Genomic DNA, 23896 nt, shown 5'->3' on the forward strand with positions numbered 1-23896 from the left:
TTTGGGTTTTATACTCATCGATGAGAGCAATCCTTAGATCGGGCCAATTGGTTGCTGCTGATATCTGTGACACTCGCTGGGCATCTCCTGATAATTGCATCTCGATTGCACTGAAGAATACAGCTGTTTGACGCGGATCAGTTGATGGATACAAATTTAAAATGTATTCGATTCGTCTGATGAATGCACTTAATTCCCTGGTGCTTCCATTAAAATTGGGAACTTGCCTAATCTGGCTTAAAGCCTGATTAAGGTGTAGCTCGGAGAGTAACTGGACTTGTGCTACTGGTTCGGCCATTGTAATGTTCGTATTTCTTATTTGTTTCGGTAGCGGTCACACTATGAAAGCGGGCTACTAATTTATTTTAAGTTTTTGTGTTTTGTATATTTTCGGTAGCAGTCACTTTTCGAAAAGTGGGCTACAAATTGAAACTAACACGTAAGTTCTTTTGCGGATGTGAATAGCGATTAACACTCGCGGTTAGTATTAAGGCTGCAGTTGCATTAGCACAAAATACTTCAACGATGTTCTATGATCTCGATTGATCACTGGTCACTTTTACACATCCTACCGACTGCGCCAATTAAATATCTTCTTCAAAAATAGTTTGAAAAAATATATTTTTATTTGAGTTCCGTTTTTGATACAGTGTGATTTTTTTAAAACTGCTTAGAATTTTTGGAGTTTCAGAACTAACTTAACTTTGGGGCTCTAAGTCCCTTTTATAGCTACCCTTGCTGAAGCTTTTTGCAGATCAAAGCTCGAAAGAAGCTTTTCTCTCAGAGAGGCTTTGTTTTCTGAAGGAAATCGATTGAGTCGGAACCTATTACTTGAGGTGTCAGTTGACGTGGAAGACTTTGGGTCTCAATTAATCGAGGTGACAAGAAAATGTGAAATTTCCTGTGAAGTGGATGCCCATTTAAGAATGGTTTGAGCTGTTTAGTTTTATTTCACTTAAAAGGAGTGAGAAAGATTTGAGTCGGGATTCTGTTTACCAAAATATTGTTTTGGTTTTCAATCTGAAGTGGCTCTTAGAAATTGGAAATCTTAAATGAGACTGTTTTCAGCCGAATTGAAAAATTAAATGTTTATGTTTTTACAAAAATTGGAATGATGCAATTTGCAGCTGGATTACGAATTTCAATACAAAAGGCTTCAGCTTCGGTTTACAAAATTGGTTTACAAAATTTACTGATATACACTTAAAGAAATTTTGTTGATATGTTACTATATATACATACATAAAAATAACCTATATGCCCTAAAATTATAGATTCATCGCTCAACCCGACAAAAGATCTTTTGGACGTGGAAATTAAACTCGATGTAAGTGAAAAAAGACTCATTACCCCAAATTAAATATTGTTGGTGGTTAGGCTGATTTTTCTCAGTGTAATAAAAGCTTTACCTGAAAGATTTTTATCTCCCAAAATCGGACCACGCGGTTGCAATTAAATACCGAACAACGGTACACTGAAAGAAAAGAAATAAAAAATAAAAACGAAAATTTTTCTGGCACGTGCTGGCTAACAGTTGATTATATATATATATTTTCCTTTTTTTTATTCCCAATATTTAATAATGGCCTTCCGCAATGACAACAAAGAAAAATGAATTACATTTCTTTTCTTAAATTAATTAATAAATATTTAATAAAAATTAATGGAATCTTGGAACATTATTTTTAATACTCTTGCCGTGTTCCAACATTAAAAAAAAAAAAAACCTTGCTAAAGTTAATCATAAACCCTTGCTATCAAATTTGAATTGAAAATGAATAAGTTACTATGGAGACATTTTACGATATACATTTAGGAAATAATATTAGAGAATACCCGCTATGGAAGACAAGATTCTCTTCATAAACATGACTCTTGATATTAATTTTATATAGACATATATAATATTATTGCCTATTAATGCGACTTATTATTTCTTATACCAACTTATAAAGATATAAATTCTAAGATAATTTGTTTTCTCGATTATAACATATCTAATAGATACATTTAATTATATACTTGATTTAAATTTCCTTCTTTTGCCTTATGCAACTTAATAACCATGAATAAATTTTATAACGTTTAAAAATGAATTGCTAATCTATTGTCTAGAGGAGTCATGCAGGATGAAGATGGCAGGTGAAATTAAATAGCCAGATTTTCTTTGGGATCATCAATAATTATTTCGCGGACTTGGTGATCATGGAAGGGTGGGCAACGGCTGTGGCAAAACATCCGCTCAGATTTACATCGTCTGCTGCAACTCCACCAGCGCAGTCGCAACGGCCTTAATTACTCTGAATGTCGAAAGCAATGCAAGAATCCTTTTTATTCCCTTTCCCGATATTTCCTTCAGTACGTACTAACCCCCCCCGCACGCGAATATCTTTTAAATAATTGATTGATAACTGCGAGCGAGTAGCACAAGGACCCTAGGGATCCACTCCCTTCTACCGACCAAAAAGCCGGAACCAGCGCGTGCAACCTCCTTGCAGCTACACAACCATCTGCCCGCTTACATGGTTACATGTTACACGCTCGTAGTGTAATCGATTTCCGATTCCATGTTAAACTCCGGGGCGAGTTCTATGTGGGCACTCACGTACTTTTTGTATTTAAGCCAGTTCGTTTTTGATGCTGTCAGGCTGAAGGGGTGTTCAGTTATTTCTGGGCTTTGAAGCGGCGTTAAAAGCACAGGCGAGTAGTCTGATGAGAAGTCCGAGACTGCTTTGGCACTTATTAGATTGCAAGGTATGTTTTTTGTCACCGCCAAATCAATAAGGTCTGGGAGCTTGCGTGGGTCGATTGACCAGTATGTGGGACTTCCGGGGAAACATAGTCCAGTTTATTTCTCACATTTATAATTGCATTGTACAATTGGCTTCCTCTGGGAGTCACTAGACGTGCGGCTATAAAACGATCCCCAAGTGAATTTTAAAAGTCCATAAAGTGTCCTTCCGAGATTGAGAAACGAGGAGGGCAGTAAACGGCAGCGATTGAAAGGCTTCCGTTTCTTAACTGAATTTGTATCGATGTGGCCTGGAATAAGTTAATTTTAAACCTTTTGTGAAAATGGTGTTTTAAACGTTCTCTGATTAGAGCTCCAGTTCTGCCGTGGGCTTTCCCATCTGGATGATCTGTGCGGTATTTTGTATAGCTTTTTATTTAAAAGTTGTATTTGCTTGTAAGATGCGTTTCCACCGTGCCGTGAGACACCATTGGCGTTCCACATTGATATTCGTAGAGTCTGCATAGATTATTTAGACTGTTTTTGTTTCTGGTTTTGAACAAGTATTTGCATGATTTTTTTCATGAATGACATAAGCTCCATAATACTTTGTTGGAGGGTAAGCATCATAGATTCCGTTTTGCTATGTGGCTGTTCTGGGGCCTGTTGAGCGGTGTGTGAGTTAGGCTGATTTGGATTTTCCATTCCATATCGTAGAGCATCGGCATAGGAGAAGCCGTTGGGGGTGTTTAGGGGACCGATTGAGGACCTCGCAGCTTTGGCGAAGAATTCGTCTGGCGTAGCTTTTGATGCAATGTACACATTCTGTGGATTTTGGTTGCGCGTTGCGGTCGCTTGACGCATGCGACTCTTCAACTCCTTGTACACCATACATCCTCTATAGTTTGCCGTATGGTTGCATTGCAGCTTGTAGATTGGGTGGACTTTGATTTTCTTCAGCGACCTGCTTTCTGGCTCGAGCTCGACCTTAAAGAGTGGTTGTGGCTTTTTATCTTTATTAAGAATGTTAATAACGTTCTTGGCGGTGAAGCCCTTTTCTTTAAGGGCGGTTTTTATATCCGCGGCGGTAACATCGGGCTCGATTCCCTTGCTGCTTTTCAGCTGGTACATGTTATAGCTTTTCCGATAATTGTCCAAATATTTGGCGCTCGAACTTGAGTGAAAAATTACAACGAACGGGGTCGAGCGACTTGGACTGGGGGATTTAGAATTATTTTAAAATTTCCTTTTTTTTTTTAAATTTTAAGTTTTTTATCATATTTAGGAAATATTCCTTGTTCTACATAATATCTGTTCTATCGGTCTCATTTACTTTTTTTCTTTGTGACTAAAATTGGTATTATGTTAGAACATTACATTCACAGTCACCCCAGAATTGATAAATCCATCGTCGAAAGCACTTTCTCGGACTTGACGTGGCTGAAACTTTAGACTTAACAATAACAAAAAAAAACAAGAAAAATTTTGTATTATGAACTACACCATGGGGCCATGAAAATTATTATTTCTTTTTATACCCTTGCAGAGGGTATTATAATTTTGGTCAAAAGTGTGCAACGCAGTGAAGGAGACCTCTCCGACCCTATAAAGTATATATATTCTTGATCAGGATCACCTCCTGAGTCGATATGAGCATGTCCGTCTGTCCGTCGGTCCGTCTGTCCGTCTGTCTGTTTCTACGCAAACTAGTCTCTCAGTTTTAAAGCTATCGAGTTGAAACTTTGCACACACCCTTCTTTCCTTTGCAGGCAGTATATAAGTCGGAACGGCCGGGATCGGTCGACTATATCCTATAGCTGCCATATAACTGATTGATCGGAAATGCCATAACTTTGGTTTTTTTTTAAGTTAGAGGGTTCTGAGTTTCTACACATGTTATATTTGACCAAAATATCTTATGTACAAAATTTCGTAAGGATCGGCCGACTATATCCTATAGCTGTCATAGAACGATCGAAATTGGCATAACTTTGGTGTTTTTTAAGTTAGAAAGATGGGATTTGGTAGAGATTCTATTTTGGGAAAAACAATCTGATTTGTCGAATTTCATAAGGATCGGCCAACTATATCCTATAGCTGCCATATAACTGATTGATCGGAAATGCTATAACTTCGTTGTTTTTCAAGTTAGAAGGATGGGACTTTCTGTGCATTCTAATTTGGGCCAACTTATATGATCTGCTAAATGTCATCAGGATCGGCCGTCTATATCCTATATCTGTCATATAACTGATTGATCGGAAATGCTATTACTTCGTTGTTTTTCAAGTTAGAAGGATTGGAGTTTCAATGGATCCTCTTTTGGCAAAATAATTCGATTTGCCAAGTTTCATAAGGATCGGCCAACTATATACGATCCGCTATATATCTAATAATATAAGATGCGTGGCGCCACCTAGCGGACTGCGACTCAACTGCAAGGGTATATAAACTTCGGCTCCGCCCAAAGTTAGCTTTCCTTTCTTGTTTTGTTTTTTAAAGGTTAGGTATAACCCCACTATCACTTCGACCCGAGTTTGGCCAATTTTTCTTTTCTCATTCCATATGTCTTCCTAATTGCTCGGAATCTGATTTGGCCTTAATCAATCACAAAAACATAAAATTTACTCACTAATAAAACGTAAACTACTTAAACTAACACCTATCCATATGCCGAAATCCCACGTGGATTCCATTGTACCAATTTTCCCCGGATAAAAGTTCTCGGGATTATCGCGCCATGGTTGCCAGATGCCTCTGAAGTACCCTGGGTCACTTTTCCGCCGGAAAACTGGTGGTTTTTTCGGTTAACTTTACTACGCTTCGCGGCGAGGAAAAATTATGCGCTATTGAGCTCCTTGTTTTCCGATCTTTATGCCTCACCGCACTTAGGTAAAACAATCCACTTAACTAAGGAGGTGCAATGAGGAAATGAATGCACAGACGCCAAAATTTGGCGCAGAATCCTCCATGGCCTTTGCCCGAAGAGACAAGACCCAAAGGAAAGTTGCCATTTTACCCGTTTGCACTCCTCCTAATCTCTCTATGCCCCTTTCAAGTTTTAAGCTTGTCTTCTAGATCGCGCACCTTTCCCAACTACCTTTCTTTCTACAGATACAAGCGTTACATTCCTCAGGTTGTAGTGCTGAGCCTGCTCCTGCGCCGCTCGCTCCTTGTTCCTTCGCACCAGCTCAAACTCTTCTTGGAGCTTCGCTGCTTTCTCTGACAGCATGGCTTGTGATGCTCCAGAGAATTGTATGCTTTGTCATATAATTCATACGGAACTCTCGGCTCTCTGCCTTGGGTTACGAAGCACGACAAGTACCCCACGGAATCGGACACGCATGAGTTCACAGCCAGCATTAACTCTAGCCAGTGCTCGTCCCATGTCCTCTGATCCTCTCCTGCAATCTGGGCGATAATTGTTTCCGTTGGATTTTCCTGAGGCGTGTATGGTGCGGTAAATTGATGCCGTCCTCCGTTGGAAGGACGGAACTGGAAACCATTATCAGTTACCATCACCATTGGCATCTCGTATCGAACGATGATCCTTTCGCTGATTGCCTTCTGCAGCGTCTCGGTTGTGGCTTTCCGCATTGGAACCATCTCCGACTACTCCTAAAAAGGTCAATCATCACCTACAGCATGGTGTTCCCATGCTTGGACCTCGGCAAAGGTCCTACGAAATCCGCTCATACCGTCGCCCACGGCTCCTCTGGGATCTATGTAAGCATTCTCGTTGCGACCTGCATCTGACTTGGTTTGTACCGCATGCATGTTTTGCATTGCCCTACATACTTCCATATGTCCCTTTGCATCCTTGACCAGAAGTTCCTCGCTACTGCCGTTGCAATTTTTTTTCTTCCGCCTAGATGTCCCGCGGTTCGTGCGTCGTGGTTCTTCTTCTGCACCTACTGTCTCATGTCCATCGGAACAGACAGCTTCCATGATGCAACTTCTTCGCTTCCGGCTCTATGTGGAACATGTCGGTAAACCAGGCCTGACTCTTCTATGTACTCTTGACATTTCCATGGGTTTTCTCGTATTTTCTTCTTCAGTGCACTTATCCATATGCATTCAACGTCTTCCCCTGCTGTGGCACTTCTTAATTTTTTTATTATCGGCTGGCGGGCAAGTGCATCTGCAATCACATTTAGCTAACCTTTCTTGTAGCGGATTACATAGTCGTATTGTTGCAGTTCAAAGACTCATCGCGCAATCCTTCCCAGTGGGCTCCCAATATTATTCAACCATTTCTGTGCCATATGGTCCGTGATCACGTCGAAGTGGTACCCCTCCAGGTATGGTCTCATCTGCCTAATTGCTGCCTAACTCACTCGCCCTCATCAGTGTCTTGCGTCAGAGCTGCACCCACCCTGCACCTTCACGTTTGTTGGGGGTTTCAGCTCAATTATCGCCGCAACCTTTCCGGTATCCATGCCAATTCCCTGCCTCGTTATCAGGTGGGCCAGGTACAATTGCTCTTCCCTGAAGAAATGACACTTGTCCGTGTTTATTCTCAAATTTTCTGCCTTCAGTCTCCGGAATACTTCCATCAAGTTCGCCATGTACTTCCCCCTTGGGCGTCCGATTACGATGATTTCATTTTGATATGCAAACGCATGCGGAGCCATATCGTTGCTGAGGCTAAATGCAAACCGAACGGCACCTTCCACTGATACAGACCTTTCCCTGGTACCGTAAACCCTGGTACTGGCTGTGCACTTCCTGCTCCCCTTCTCCAGTGGAATCGCTGAGATCGCTGCGCGTTTCCCGCTCGTTGGCAGCACTCTGTGCTCCTTACCCTTGTTGTGCCGCACATCCTGCAGAACATTCTGGGGGATCTGGGGTTCCTGTACCCACACGCCCAATGGCCCATGCCTCCGCACCTATTGTATGTCTGCGCTGGGGTTTCTATATGTGCTTGCATAGGCGTCGCAGCCCATGGCAGATTCGGCTGTGGCTGCCTTGGCCTTGTTGCCCTTGTTGCTTCATTCCTCTGGCTGCCATCTCTGCATCCATACCTGTCCTGGGAGGCTCTGTTGTTCTGGCGGGTTCTGGCATGGATTTCTCTCCTGTCTACCGCCGGCTGACTATGATCCCACCGTGGTTCTGCGGAGGCTTGCTTATTAAACGCCTCTTCTTCCAGGGCCAACTCCTCGGCTAAACTCATAAATTCTTCTAGCGACGCACATGCATATGGCCTTATGAACATTTTCATGCGCGGCAGTTCTCAACCAGCCTTTCTATAACTTCCTTCGTGAATTTCCCTAGTGGCTTCATAAGAGATTGAAGGTCCACCATATACTTTTTGAAGGGTTCCCCTCGTTGCTGCTTCCGCTGCCAAACCTGGTCCGCCAACTTCTCGAAATAACCTTTCGGCAGGAAGAAGGATTCAAAACTCCTTCTGATTTCCTTTCATGTTGGCCACTCCTCATCGTTCATTATAAGCCATCTCAGCGCTCTGCCCTGGTGTAAATCCGTATATTTTAGCAGACCATGTCAACGAATTCCACTAACCTCTTGACGAGGTAAAGTACCGGTGACGAACCTGCATGCAAAACCCAAAATATCTGATATCAATTTTAGTGTCGAAAATATGCTATATAGGTGTACAAAATTGCATATAAAAAATATTCTTGTTCGGCACGTGACTGATTTTTTTTTGTTTTTCTTGCACGTGCCGAACAAGAATAATTTTTATATGTTATTTTTTACACCTATATAGCATATTTTCGTCACTAAAATTGATATGAGATATTTTGGGTTTCGCATGCAAATTCGTCAACGGTACTTTACCTCGTCAAGAGGTTTTTTATATGATATCAGTTGTTTTTTTTGTATATATTGATCTTCAATTATTTAAAATAGAACGCATAATATATGGAATATATATATATGTATATATATACCTGGCGATATACCTGGACTGGCGATTCACACTGTTAGCAATACTTTAATTGTAAGGATAAACAGCAAATCTATTTTTTGGTGGATTAATTAAAAACCTTTCCAAAGACGTAAAGAAATTTTTGATTGCTTCAGTGGTTTTGAAGTTATACGTATTTTTAATTTAAAAAGGTTTTGGAATTCGGTTAGTTTAAAAATTTAAATTAAAAATTTTCCCAAAAATGTATTTAAAATCCAAAATTATTTCGTAGTTGTGGGAAACCAAATTGTCTCAAACAGATGAGAGGCCTATCCTTATGAGACTTTTACTATATAATAAACTATAAAAAAAAACAAGAAAGGAAAGCTAACTTCGGGCGGAGCCGAAGTTGATATACCCTTGCAGTTATGCCAATTCCGATCGTTCAGTTATATGGCAGCTATAGGATATAGTTGGCCGATCCCTATGAAATTTGCAAATCAGATTATTTTGCCCAAAATGGAATTTGTACCAAGTCCCATCTTTCTAACTTAAAATACACCAAAGTTATGCCAATTCCGATCGTTCTATGACAGCTATAGGATATAGTTGGCCGAACCTTATGAAATTTTGTATATAATATATTTTGGTCAAATATAACATGTGTGGAAAGTCTCAACCCTTTAACTTAAAAACACCAAAGTTATGGCATTTCCGATCAATCAGTTATATGGCAGGTATAGGATATAGTCGATCGATCACGGCCGTCCCGGCTTATATACTACCTTCAAGGAAAAGAAGGATGTGTGCAAAGTTTCAACTCGATAGCTTTAAAACTGAGAGACTAGTTTTCGTAGAAACCGACAGACAGACGGACAGAAAGACAGACGGACAGACGGACATGCTCATATAGACTCAGGAGGTGATCCTGATCAAGAATACATATACTTTATAGGGTCGGAGATGTCTCCTTCACTGCGTTGCACACTTTTGACCAAAATTATAATACCCTCTGCAAGGGTATAAAAACCCCTGAAAGGAAAAATATCCGTGAGAAATATGTAATTGACAATTATTTTATTGATCAAAGAAAATTTAAGAAAACAGAAAAAATTAGAAAAAAAAGGGAAAAACTGGCAGGAAATAAATAGGGGTCACAAAGTAATGAAACACAAATACAAATTTAAAAAACTTAAAAAACGCAATTTTTCTCGTTATTCCAGAAATGTTGAAAATTCTGACTCTGATATTGAAAGTGATAATAATAGTACCATGGACAACGTTACCATTAATAACGGCTCAACAAATTAGTATTGTCCCAATTACTTAAAAAATGGCTATTTATTATTGAATACAGGAAATATAAAAGAGCATTGGCATTTAAATAAATAATGTAGGATCAGCTCACAAAAATTTGTTTAGTACACTAACAGAAGATAAAAAAGAGTTAGAAATAAAATTAATTAATATAAAAGAAAATATAATAGAAAATTCAGAATTTAATGAAATCATTGGTATAATAAAGAAACATGCAGAAGACATAAATAAATTAATAAGGGAAGAAGAGGAAAATGACCTTGCACCTTTTTAGATACTCTTTACACATTTTTATACCCTTGCAGAGGAAGTACCCTTATACCCTTGGAAGTTTCAAGTTTCAGTGTACACTGCAGTGTGTATGTTTGTGTGTATTTTTTTCTTGGCAATCCTAAAAAAAAATTGGAGATTTTTGTTATTGCCATATGAGCAATTACACAGGCCAACGCAAAAAATCTCCATCCATATTTTCCCCTGCTTTATAACATTTAAGCTCCCCTGAACGAAAGTCCAGAACAAACATAGGTTCGGTCACCCACAGCTTCCGCGTTGAAACTTTGCACACATCCTTCCTTTGTTTGCAGGCAGTATATAAGTCGGAACGGCCGGGATCGGTCGACTACATCCTATAGCTGACATATAACTGATTGATCCGAAATGACTGTTATATATATCTGTTATAGAACGATCGGAATTGGCATAACTTTGTTGCTTTTTAAGCTTATTTGTTCTGCCAAATTGCATCAGGATCGGCCGACTATATCCTATAGCGGCCATATGACTGAACGATTGGAAATGGCACAACCTAAACTGCAAGGGTATATCAAGTTCGGCTCCGCCCGAAGTTAGCTTTTCTTTCTTGTTTTCTTATTGTAATCAGTAGATCAATCAGTAGTAGAATTTTAGATTTAAGGAAAACTCGGAAAAATTTAATTGAATGTATTGTAAGTAGTTAAACAATATTTTTGGATGTTGGGAAAGCTGTACAAATCGCATTTCTTGAATAACTTCTGAAAGAAATGTCGGACCGAGTCGGTTGAAGTACCAATCTTGTGAGTCTTCTCATTAAGACATGAGACACTGAAACACAAAGCAGAATTACATCAAAATTTGCCCTGAAGCAAAAAAGTTCCAGGTTGGCCGAGTGGACAGCGTCGTGGTTCCTAACACGGAGGGCCTGGGCTCGAGTCCTAGTTTATTCAATGTTTATGTTTTACTTTTTAAGCCCTTTTTAATTTGGATTTTATTTTTAAATAAATAAACTAAAATCTGAAAAGATATACTCCAGGATGCAAGCTTCACAGGAGGCTGCACAAAATGGGTAGCTGCACAGGACTATATTTTGAGTTAACGGATTTTGCCAGATATGAGCGATATATCAAAAGTTGCTTTATCTCAAAAGATATCTCCACGTGCAATATAAAAAGGATCAATCGAGCAAATTTTGGAAAATAAATTTTTTTATTAAAAAAAGTTTCATTTGATAGTAACAAACAGTTTTCAATTTTTTTCAGGATTGTTAAGAAAAAAATAGTGCAAACAGACAAACCGACGCCCTGATTTCTCCCAAACCAAATAACTTTTGGAATATGTTTCGACAAAAATTATCTAATAGAAAAAATACCTTTTGTTTGGTATATTTAGATCGGTTGCCTACAGAAAATTTGTAATTCTTCGGCTATATATAGAGTTTCCTCGCGCACGCCAAGGCATGCAGGTTGTCACCTCGTGGACTTCTGTCCACAGTGATTATAAATTAAGCATCTTTATAGTTTAATAGATATTTAGAATTATAATGTTATCGAAGGATGGTCACACTAGTAAGCGTGGTGGAAGTTGGAAAAAAATATAAAAAGCACATGTCTTTAAGTTTTAGTTATATATTGTTTTAAAAGCTTATTACATGGTGTCGAGCACTATCAGAGTTGGATTGCTCAATATTGGCACAAGAATGGCCAAAGTGGAAACAAAGCTTATGTACATGCACATGTTGACTGGTCTGGAAAAGATGCGGATCCAGAGCCTATGAAGATAGCCACTTTCTTGTGGTTGGCGGGTTCTAAAGCAACGGGAATCTACAAAGCAAAGTTTCCCAACGATGGACAACAAACAGTATGTTAGGAACTGCAGCAACGTCAGCAGACCCTTCATCATCAACTGTGCAAGCTGTTGGTCGCCCACTGGACGATGTACTGACAGCATTCGACAAACGTAGTATTCCATTTCGAAATACTACAATGGAAACCTATAAATTCAATAATATTAAACAGGCAGATGGACAGCCTTGTATTGAATTCGAAATGCAACTATGCAAGCAAATACAGTCATGCGATTTTGAGGGTACCTGTGGCCAAAAGTACGAAGAAAGAATGCTAATGGATCGTACCATTATTGGCATAAACGATAAAAGGCTACAACTAAAGGTTCAAGAGTCAAAAAATAAGAAGCTAGAGGATGTACTAAACGAGTGCAAAGCCTATGAAGCTGCTACGGAAAAGAACGCGATTATACAAAATCGGCTACGTGTTTTGTTGGAGAGCAGTACCATCAATGCTGTTGCTCGAAAATGCTTTAATTGTGGAGCTATATTTAACCCAAATCATCTGGTCGAGTGCCGCGGCAAGGAGGCGACATGTTGTCAAAAACTGGGACAATTTGCGAGATACTGTAAGCAGCAGAAAAAAACGGGGTAAAAAACAATCCTCAATTCCTTCAATTAATTGGCTAGAGTCAGGTAAAAATGAAAATTTTCAAAAGAAGGCAAATGATCAAGTTTTAACTAATAGCTTTAGAATAACTGAATGCAGACGAAGTGGTGAACGGTGGACGAAAACCTTTCGAATAAATGGAGTAAATATTAAATTTAAGGTAGATACTGGAGCAGAGGTCAACTGCATCCCAATAAATATAGCAGAAAATCTAAAATTATAAATGAAGAAAGAAAAGTTCCTGTTTTTTATAATAACAATGTCAAAGTCAATAGCTTGTAACGTCCTGGTTCTGATCGGGAGCACGCACTGTCTGTTGCCGGCCTAGCTCAGGGCCAGAGGGAGAGTTCTTGTGCTTCCCCAAATCAGGGTTACCAAATAAAAGAAGTCTTCGGCAGTGCTAAATAAGGGGGGTGGCCAAAGTTGTGGGGGAATAGGAATGAGAATACCAGCTTGAAGAACTCAGGTGTTATAGCTTGTTAGCTTGTCTCTGGAAACCCCACTGAAATATTTAGACGCGATTCATTTTATCTTCATTACTTCAATATATTCGACATGGGCATTTCAGCGTTTTGTTCATTATTCCTAATATAATAACATTCTAATCCTAACTCAATATTATTAATTCAAAGCAAAAGCCTTACAGCGATCAATTTAAGAATTTACGTTGTTTTGAATTTACGAAATTAAGAAATATAATTCACTTTACTTAACTGAAGCGACTTTACTCCATCCTGAATATTCATATACATATATCTTGTTTATCTTTCATTCTTAGACATATTCTTCAAAGTGTTGCGGCTATGCCGTTCTTACAGCTCGTCCCTCGAGGTCAGAAGGCCTGTCGACTTCCGATGCAGCTATTTATATATTCTAAATCAAAGTCTTACTACATAATAAGGTATATATATATGTAAATATTAAGGGATGCGGTACATGATTAATTCACGAATGCAAAATTTTTAGAAAACTTAAAAGTAATAGAAATTAACAATAATGATTCAAAATGCTATGCCATTTTACATTTTCTACAGTGGCAGAGCTAGTTTGGCAAACCAAACTGTGTGCTTTACAAGTTAGCGATTTTCGTTACAGATTCTTATCTTGGTGGAATAACAGATCTATGGCCGCAGCATGGTAGAGAGCAGACTCCAATCCTCGAGAGTTGTAACGTTTAGGCGGGAGGAAAGGGGGGGTTGATTCCAAGCCTCATGGAAACCTCGTGCAGGGGGGTGAGTTTTATATAACCTCCATTAAATTTTCTCCAAATCGATCCTCTGCAGCGTTATTTTCTTCTATGGTGTTTGTAGAAAAGTGGGAGTTTGTAGAAAAATGTAAACTGTTATTTCAAGGACTTGGTAAACTGCCAAATAAGCAATCAATTGTCTTGAGGAGTGATTCAAAGCCGGTTCTGCATTATAAAAAGAGGTTTCTCCAAAGCTTACTGGGAGAATTGAAAAAAAGAACTGAATAATATGGTACAAGAAAAAATTATATCCCCTGTGACATATCCTACCAGTTGGGTAAATAACCTGCAAGTAGTAGAAAAATCCCATGGGAAACTAAGACTTTATTTAAACCCCAAGCCACTGAATAATGCAATTAAACAAGAACATTACTTAATACCAACATAGAAGATTTTATGGCACAGCTATCCCGTAAGAAAGTTTTTACAGTTCTAGACCTTTCCCATGGGTATTGGCAAATGGAATTAGAAGAAGCCAGCTCTGACCTAACAACTTTTATGACTCCGTTTGGTAGATTCAAATTCAATCGAGTCCCTTTTGGAATTAATAGTGCTAGTGAAATGTTTCAACGGAATATGTCATTATATATGCCATAGGCCATATATATGCCATATATATGTCTTTGATGCCATAGGAATTTTAGGAGAAAGTTATAAAGAACATGAAAACACTTTTGAAAGTTTTAAAACGCGCAGAACTAAATGGTAAACGTTTCAACCCTGACAAGGTTCAATATAGGAGAGCGGAAATTGAGTTTATGGGTCACGTCCTCTCCGGAGGAACAATTAAACCACAAAGAAAGCATTTGTAAGCAATTGAAAGAAAAAAACACCAAGCGACCAAGCTGGAGTGTTACGCATTCTTGGACTGTATAAGTATTTATCTAAGTTTATCGCGGACTTGTCCTCAAGAACCGCAAAGCTTAGGAATCTTACCAGACTTGACAATCCTTTTGAATAGACCACAGAACATCAAAACGAACTTAATGGTTTACTTAAAACTATAACTAGTGACCCAGTGTTGGCAGTGTATGATAAAACTAAGCCTATTGCTACTCAAACGGATGCTTCAAAAGATGGTCTTGGATGTGTTATCCTACAGAACGGACACCCAGTTAGTTTTGCCTCGCGAACTCTTACAAAAACTGAGCAAAAATGGGCTCAAATAGAAAAAGAGCTACTAGCCATTGTTTTTGCCTGCGAAAGGTTTCATTATTATATTTACGGTCGAGAATTTTTAGTACAAAGTGATCACAAGCCTTTGGAAGTTCTTCTAAAACGGGAAATCGATTCAGTAACGATGAGGCTGCAACGGATACTTCTATATCTACTGAAATATCCTAATATGTCCATTAAATACACACCAGGGAAAGATATGTTAGTAGCTGACTGTCTTTCACGAGCGCAACTACCGGATGAAGTAGAAATTCAAGGCTTAGCCACAGTGATTCACCCAGTGACCCGAGCAGCATACTTATCGGAAGAAAACTACAATTGTTATCGCAGAATTTAAGCAAATGCCGAGAATTATCAGAAGATTGTCGAGTTCGTAGAAAAAGGATGGCCATCTTTTCATAAGTTAGATAAGTTTTGTCAGGAGTTCTATAAACATAAATCAGAATTGCACTTTGAAATCTAAATTGCAAAAGCAGATCTTAAAACAGGTACACGACCCTCACTTAGGCATAAAGAAAACATAAGCTAGAGCACGTAAACTGAATTATTGGCCAAATATGAATTCCCAGATAAAAGAGTTTATATTCGCTTGCAAAGATTGTGAGAAGTTTAGTAGGAAAAATCCGAAGGAACCCATGGTAAAAGGCGAAACACCAGAATACCCTTTCCACATGGTAGGAATGGACATCTTTCATTACGGTGGAAAAGATTTGCTTTCGATTTTTGACGCATACTCTAATTTTTGTATTGTTATTCAGCTTAAGAGAAAATCGGTTTCACACATTATTGAAGAACTCAAAAAGAATTTTAATAAATATTGTTACCCATCAAAATTAAAGTGTGACAACAGTCCATTTAATTCCTTTATTTTCAGATCTTTTGCCAATGAGTTTAATGCAGCGCTCCAGTTTTCAAGCCCTAATTATCCTCAGAGCAATGGATTGGCAGAAAAAGAAGTGACAATAGCAAAAAATATCCTAAAACGTTGCTCACAAGTAAATGATTATATATATAGGATCCTTGAATACAACGCTACCCCAGTAGCAAATTTAGATCCAGCACCATGCGAATTATTCTTTGGAAGAATGTGCAAGACCATATTACCAATAAAGACTGCATTATATGGAAATAAAATTAATGAAGAAATAATCTCACGGAAGTTTATCGAAAAAAAAAGGAAACAAAAAAATATTACGACATGCACTTAAGAAGCCTGCACTCAAGTCCATTTATTAAAGGTGATAGGGTTCAATTTAGAAAAAAAAAATGAATGGGTTAAAGGAGTAGTCAAAAAAAGAGTAAACGAAAGGTCTTATATCATAAGGGATGATTTTAATAGCCATTTTAGAAGAAATAAAAGACTTATGAATAAAATAAGTGGAGGAAACGCCTGTGAAGATATTGACTATTTTCATGATTTTATAAGTACAAACTTAAGTGAAAACAAAGAGATTCCAAAAACTTATAGTAATTTAAGACAACAAGAAAATGGTGTTAAATTAAGTGAGACTGAGAATATTATTAATGAAAGTATTGAAAATGAATTGAATTGTGAAGAAATTGAAAATGAAGACGAAATTGTAGACGTAATTGAAAACACTATTGTCAATGAGGACGGAGGTGATGTATCTAATTATGAAACAGCTGGAAGCTCCAGTTCAGAGGACGAGACTAAAATAGGAACCCAAACACAAGTTTCGCGATCTGGAAGAAAAGATACGGATGGAATTGAGTTAACTAAAACTAAAAAAAAAGAAAAGCGTGTAATAATAGTATAAATTAAGTATTTTTATAGTTTCATAGATATAAAGTATTATAATGTTATCGAAGGATGGTCACTCTAGTAAGCGTGGCGGAAGTTGGATAAAATATAAAAAGCATATGGCTTTAACTAAAACTATATATATTGTAGAGCTGGAAAAACATCGATGTTGGCCACAATCGATGTTGTCGATGTTTTGGGATGAAAACATCGGTTATAATCGATTATCGAAAAAAACGAATATTTTTTGTCGTTTAAATTTAACTTATTTAATTGAGATTATAAAGGAAGCTGTTTTTGTTCAAAAATAACAATATGTTAACAATTTTTGGTTTAAGAGAGCTCCTGCGCTCACTAACGACTTTGCCAGCTTTGCTGAAGATCCTCTCAGACGCCGTGGAAGATGCTGGAACGCAAAAGTATTGCTTTGCAATGCTTTTCAAAGTTTCCATGGAATCTGGGCATTTGTTTATCTGCTTACATTTGAAAATTTGTTAAAATTTGTTTTCTGTTTCTCGGTTGCAAGTGACGATAATCGATGTTTCCAGAACACCATCGATGCTTTAAATATTTTTGGCAACATCGATAACATCGATGTTTTTTCCACCTCTAATATATTGTTTTAAAAGCTTATTTCACTCACCGCTCTTTATCTCGGCTTGATCCTCTGGGTGAACTTTTTCTCAAATCCACGCCAACATCTCGTCGACCCACTTTGCAACTAGTGCATATTGTCAACAATCCCTTTGCTTGGACACCGAGCTTTTTCTCTCCATATTGAAGCTGCATTATTTCTAGCCTCGAATGCGATTACGTAGTTTGTGTAACGTACTGTTTTGCTTGTTAACGCTCGCAACAAATGCCGCGGCTAGCTCACAGAGTTTGTGGATCGCTCCACAGAATTTGTGGATTCGACGTGACTGCCCGAGCCCAGAAATAACACAGAGAGCTTCGTTTTACAATATCCGTGTTTATTTCTATCTTACATACAATGAGTGTATGTTGAGTGTAAATCTCACGTGAGTTGACTCCTCCGTCGAATCCTCGCTGACTCACAGTGGGCGATTTGGTCTCGCTAGCGGAATTTAATTCAAATTTTCAAATTTAAAAAAACGTTAATATTTTTTCACATATCGATAGCAAATGCTTTGATTAAATTTTTAAAAGCTTTTTAGAAGCTCTACGATCAGCTGATCATCAGCTGTGAGCGGTCAAACACACCATAAGATTTTGCAAAGAGCTTTACACATTTTTTTCTCTTTGCGCGCATTGAATTTGAGATCCTCGGAAATTTACAATTTTTAGTGAATTTGTTAAAAGTTTGGCTTTTTATTATCTTCAAGGTATGTATTACAAAAAAAGTCAATGTTTGTGACCGGTCTATAAATGTGTAGCTCATAAAACGTAGTGGTAATTCAGTGTATTTACAACTAGCCCGGATTAGCGTACACCTGTTTTTCGTGGAGTAGAACTTACCGGATTCAAGTGGATTCAGTCTAACCCTTTTTTTAAGCCGAATGTGTGAATCAGTGCCGTCCAAAATGTGTAATATCAACTGCTATTACTTGCTAGCCTTCAAACTATGGTACTTTTTAGGAACAATGTCACTAGCAAAAAGGGTGCTTTTTTTGGTATGGCACTTAGAAGTCATCCCAACGAAGAAGTTTGCTGCCATGGAAAACTTTGTATTTGGTACTGTTTTGAAAAACATTACATTTACTCTGGAAGAGCAGAGCGAGATTGGTAAAAAAGACTGTGGAAGAAATAAGGATTTCTTCGAAACTAAAAACGAAGAATGGCTAGATACGCCGCTGGTATTAATAGAAATTTCATGCTTAAAAAATGTTGGTCGTCCACAAAAAGATTTGGCGGATTGTTGTAAAAAAACGCAAGTCAACAAATTGTCAGACCTTACTAAAGATATCCCATCAGATGCGAAGAGCTTACCGGAAATATAATGAAAACCTTGGCTACCCCACAGCGTCAACCGACAAAATTCTCTGATGAAAAAGCACTGGCCCTATTTGTAGATGTTGGACATACCAAGTACACATGGAATTTGTCAAAAAGAGCTGCCAAAGGACAAAACGCTGATATATATCCATGTTATGTTATGAAAAAAATGCTATCCCGGTGTCATCCCGGTCACTGATCATTTCGCCGAAGTAGCACTACAAAGCTTAGTGGACCATACGATTGCTAGGATTATTGAAGCACACCCAGAAAGTTATACAACCCATATTGAAAACAATAATGACATCCAATTAATTGTTACATACAAATGGGGCTGTGATGGCAGCAGCGGCCATTTAAAAAATTTTGATGACTTTGATGGAAACATGATAGATCAATATATATTTTCAATTTGTATAGTGCCATTGACAGTGCCGAAAGAACTGAAACTTTTATTGAAAAACAATACACCTTCATCTACTCGATATTGTCGACCCATTAAGATACTTTGCGAGAAAGAATCGGCAGAGTTAATTCGTAGAGAAAGTGAAGATATTTCAAATATTTTAAATATTTTCCAAATTTCAAATATTTTACCAACATTATTGAGTGGCTTTAGAATTGATCACCAATTCCATATGACCATGTTTGATGGCAAAACGTTCAATGTCATATCGGAATCTTCTTCGCAAACATGCGGAATATATAAGGCAACTCCTAAGAATATGAACGAACTGAATTTGGTGAAGAGCTTGTCTATTAATGAAAACCTCTTTGAATATGGGTCAACTCTTCACGCCTGGATTAGGTTTTTCGAGTGTGTTTTGCACATTGCATATAGAATTCCGATTCAAAAGTGGCAAGCTCGTGGTGTTGACAAAGATGTTGTCGATGAAAATAAAAGAATTATTCAGCAGAAGCTGAGGGAATAGATGCATTTGCTGGTAGATATACCAATTGCTACTGCTGGTAGTACGAATAACGGAAACACTGCAAGATTTTTCGAACAACCAAATTTGGCTGCTCGTATAACAGGAGTAAGCTATAATTTAATACATCGATTCAGTGTAGTCTTACGAACACTAGCATCCTGCCACGAAATAAATTCGGATGCATTCCGGTCTTACGCATTGGAAACTGCCGAATTCTTTGTAAAGTCATATCCCTGGTCTTATATGCCATCTTCTGTTCCCAGAATTTTAATTCATGGAGCAGATATTATAAGCCATTTTTGCCTTCCAATTGATCCGAGGAAGCTCTTGAAGCCAGGAACAAGAACTTCCGAAACGGATGAGAGAGCAATACAATGAAAAATTGCAGGAAAAATACCATGGAAGATGTGTTAAATGCCTTATTAGTTTCTTCCGACCCCTTGATAACGTCATTGTCAAATGGGTCTGCTTTTTTCTTTACAAAAAAAAATTATTATTGATGATGATGTTAAGAGATGTTAGAAGCAAATCTAATAAAACATTTGGATATGCCTCTCTCTGATGATTCCGATGATTCCGAATAACATTCTGGCCTTTTTTAGATAAAGTTTATTTATGAAATATGTTAATTAAAGTTTAAATAAAATAAAAGTAAAACAAAATTTTAAATTTAAAAAAAAAAATTTTATGCATGAGTGCCCCTCATGCAGTCTATATTCCAAACGAATTTCTTTTCTTCCGCACTTTATAAACACAGCCACGCTAGGCCGTCCGGAACCGTTACGTTCCACACCGTCTCTTCTTTCTTGGCTGCCCCTCGTTGTTTCCCGCTATTGCCACCTGTCGTGGCGTGTGGGAGATTTAATCTCCCCACAATTCCCGTTTGCGGGTTCCCTTTTCTACCCTTCTTGATCCTACTTGGTCCTGGACTATTACTGTTGCTACATGTGGCACCGGATCCCTCTAGGGATCGCTCCACTCCCTACCCCCAGAAAAAAATATATTGATGGCATTCGCCGGAGTTAGGGATTTGAGGCAAGTGTTCGTTTATTAGATCAAACAGAACTTAATTCTAAAGAATATTTTACATCTTCTCGACTGCGGAAATGGCTGATCCCGCATTAAGTGCAAGAATCAGGTGATCAGATACATTTAATGGTAATGGGAAAAGCCCATAACTGCGCATATGCTTCGTCAGTCTACGGGATACCATTTTATTTACTCAAGAATTGTTTTTATTTCATTTTATATTTACGTGTTTTATGTTAACTACTCCCTCTTTAAGTCTATTGTCGTCCTCGGGGATACCCAACTCGCTGGTTGACCTTGATATTTCATGGATGACCTTCTGCGGCTCCAAAGCTGTTGCAATGGGATAAGACCGCGTAAGATGATTCTGATTGTGATGGCGCTGCCTAAACCTCTGCCGGTGTAGCTTTAAGTTATATTTATATCAAGATGAGATGGTAACCATGGACGAATCGATGAAGACATTGTCAATTTTCGATTGAATATAACGCTTGAAAAAGGTGGTACTAACATGTCCATAACTGATTATAGGTTGGATATGCTTCGGTTTCCTATCATGGAATAACCAAAGCAGTACTTTGGTTCTACATTATTAATTTTTTTAAAATAAATTTAAAAGCCAAAACGTCGATATTGTTAAACTTTTTAAATGCAATTATTTTTTGGCATCATTGTACAACGACCTCAACAAAGTAAAATACGATATTGAAGTACTTAAGATCTAAGGAATATTTTGTCAGTTGAATATATTATTTATGGATATAATCATACATACCGCACTAAAACTTTGTAATGACAGAGTTGAAAATTTAAATGCTGTTATTTTTACTGGCTTCTGACTGCAATGAATCATTAGGCTAATGTGCTTCTGAAAATTTGTATAATTATATTTTTTTAAATACAAATTTGAGCTTTCCCAGTTACAACTATAGAGGCACTGCGCTGTTAAAGAAGACTTTTTTTAAATTAACTATATTAATAAATGAAAAATATTTAACTATTATTACTTACATGACTCATCAAAGTGTCTCCATTCTCGCAAAGTATATATAATTGTGCAATTGCCGAAAATATATACACTAAAAATTTTATATAATTGCCAATAAATATGTTTTTACCCTGCATAAAAATTCAAAATATCATTTAAAAAAAATTAAGTGTTTACATATTTTTGTATATTGTATGTTTACATATTTTTATACCCTTGCAGAGGGTATTATAATTTTGGTCAAAAGTGTGCAACACAGTGAAGGAAACATCTCCGACCCTATAAAGTATATATATTCTTAATCAGGATCACCTCTTGAGTCGATATAAGCATGTCCGTCTGTCTTTTATATTTATTTATTTCTCTCTTTCGCCATTGATTATTTTAATCTTACATGGCTACTATACAATCTATCTTACATACTACTTAAGAAATGCCTAACCAATGAGACCCTAAACGCTTGTTTATCTGAGCCCCACTTAGTTCGGAGGCTAGGCGGCAAAGTATTAAAAAATGATAATGCTCTATCAATAGGCTCATTCAAAAGGTAATTGGCCCTACGACAAGCAATCCGAAAGGGAGCAAACGAGCGAAGATCCCTCTGGGGCACATTAAAGTTTATAAGCTCCAATAACATGGGGCAATCAATGCTGCTAATTACTAAGTTATTAATGAAAGTTAAAGCTGCCACAGTGCGCCGATCCTCAAGTGTACATATGTGGAGGAGAAGGCACCGGCTGTGATATGAGGGTAGAGGATCCACAAACCTTAAAGGGAGAAGTGCAAATTTTAAAAATTTTTTCTGCAACCGCTCAACTCTATTTGAACTTATTTTATTTGCGGGGCTCCAAATAATAGAGGCATATTCCAGCCTCGACCGGACGAATGCGGCGTAAACACTAAGCTTCGCGTACGGGCTCTTGAATTGGTCTGTGTGCCGCTTCACAAAACCCAACATGGCATACGCCTTAGGCATTATAAAGTCTAAATGGCTGGAAAATTTAAAATTTGAGTCGAAAAGGACGCCAAGATCAACCACCTCCTCCTTGAGCTGCAGGTCATGGTTGCCAATTGCATAGGAGGTACATAAGTCTAGCGCCCTCTTACTGTAACGAATGAAATGACATTTAGCTAAATTTAGAGGAAGGAGATTGAGGGCGCACCAAGAAGAGACTCGGCGCAAATCATCCTGCAGTAGATAGCTATCCCTAATGCAGCTAATGGCCTTAAACACTTTAAGGTCATCCGCGTATAACAAAAAGTCCGAATAAAGAAAGCAAGAGGAGATGTCGTTGATGAAAATGATGAATAGGAGCGGCCCCAAAGAACTACCTTGCGGGAGGCCAGATGAGGCAATAAAGGGACTCGAGGTGGCATCACCAATGGGAACGTGGCATGGTCGGTCTGCCAAATAAGACTCCAACCAACTTAACATGGAGGAGTGAACACCTAATCTGAACAATTTAGCAAGTAGGGCTGCATGGCAAACTTTATCAAAGGCTTTAGAGAAGTCCGTATAAACGGCATCAACCTGACATCGGCGTTCAAAGGCTTCCAGGCAATGCTTAGAGAAAACCACTAAGTTGGTTGTGGTGGATCGCCCAGGCAGGAATCCATGTTGATTGTAAGAAATAAAGTTACGAATCAAAAAAGTTAGCTTTTTGGTGACAATACGCTCAAGTAACTTGGCAATATTACATATCTTGGCGATAGGCCTATAGTTAGTGACGTCTGCCCGGCTGCCACCTTTATGAATGGGCGAGATCGAGGTTATTTTCCATCGAGAAGCAAACTTACCCGAAGATAATGATAAAGTGAACAGAAGTTGCAGAGGTGTGGTTAAGGATGCAATACACTTCCTAATGAAGAATGGGGAGATACCATCTAAATCAGGTGTATGCGACTCATTAAAATGACTAGAGGCCTCAACAATGTCACAATCTAGAATGTCCAAGCATCCAACCTCAAGAAAAGGCAAAATTTTTTGAAGTACCTCCCGCTCATCCCAAGAGACCTTCGGCTCAAGGTTTGAGGCAAAATATTTCGCAAAAAGCTCAGAAATGCCCTTATCGGAGTTAGCTGCCAGACCACCATAAGACATGGCAGAAGGTATATCAGAGGATGATTTTTTCCCATTCACAAACCGCCAAAACGCTTTAGGGTTGGATATGAGGCTCGCTTCAAC

The 23896-nt window shown here is 38.2% G+C and overlaps 2 protein-coding genes across 5 annotated transcripts; one reads left to right on the top strand and one right to left on the bottom strand.

Annotated features, from left to right (window-relative positions):
- Nucleotides 1-11609: 11609 nt before the first annotated feature.
- LOC26514264 lies at nt 11610-16318 on the top strand. 4 transcript variants are annotated; one of them, XR_006507729.1, is made up of 3 exons: nt 11702-12651; nt 12704-12785; nt 15922-16318. XR_006507729.1 is itself a non-coding variant. In XM_014904623.3 (2 exons), the coding sequence occupies exons 1-2, from the start codon at nt 12032-12034 to the stop codon at nt 16253-16255; spliced, it is 909 nt and encodes a 302-aa protein (XP_014760109.1). In that variant the 5' UTR covers nt 11701-12031; the 3' UTR covers nt 16256-16318. The 4 variants fall into 4 exon arrangements, 2 of the variants coding, with proteins under 2 accessions (XP_014760109.1, XP_014760108.1); XR_006507730.1 differs by lacking the exon at nt 12704-12785 and having other exon boundaries at nt 11610-12651; XM_014904623.3 differs by lacking the exon at nt 12704-12785 and having other exon boundaries at nt 11701-12606.
- A 4407-nt stretch (nt 16319-20725) lies between these two features.
- LOC116656469 (odorant receptor 13a) lies at nt 20726-21824 on the bottom strand. Its single transcript, XM_032456130.2, has 4 exons — nt 21735-21824; nt 21499-21678; nt 20950-21444; nt 20726-20893 (listed from the first exon to the last, which is right to left on the bottom strand). The coding sequence occupies exons 1-3, from the start codon at nt 21741-21743 to the stop codon at nt 21379-21381; spliced, it is 255 nt and encodes an 84-aa protein (XP_032312021.1). The 5' UTR covers nt 21744-21824; the 3' UTR covers nt 20726-20893; nt 20950-21378.
- Between the last annotated feature and the right edge of the window lie 2072 nt (nt 21825-23896).

The sequence above is a fragment of the Drosophila ananassae genome, chromosome XR, assembly GCF_017639315.1.
Source record: "Drosophila ananassae strain 14024-0371.13 chromosome XR, ASM1763931v2, whole genome shotgun sequence".
Classification (NCBI taxonomy): Eukaryota; Metazoa; Arthropoda; class Insecta; order Diptera; family Drosophilidae; genus Drosophila; species Drosophila ananassae.

What these genes read in the sequence shown, in the direction of transcription:
- LOC26514264 (XM_014904623.3), top strand. Translation starts at nt 12,032, where the DNA reads ATGTTAGGAACTGCAGCAACGTCAGCAGACCCTTCATCATCAACTGTG. An exon ending in AAGCAGCAGAAAAAAACGGG is followed by an intron (nt 12,607 to 15,921) that starts GTAAAAAACAAT and finishes CTTTATTTTCAG; the next exon opens with ATCTTTTGCCAATGAGTTTA.
- LOC116656469 (XM_032456130.2), bottom strand. An exon ending in CATTACAAAGTTTTAGTGCG is followed by an intron (nt 21,445 to 21,498) that starts GTATGTATGATT and finishes AATATTCCTTAG; the next exon opens with ATCTTAAGTACTTCAATATC.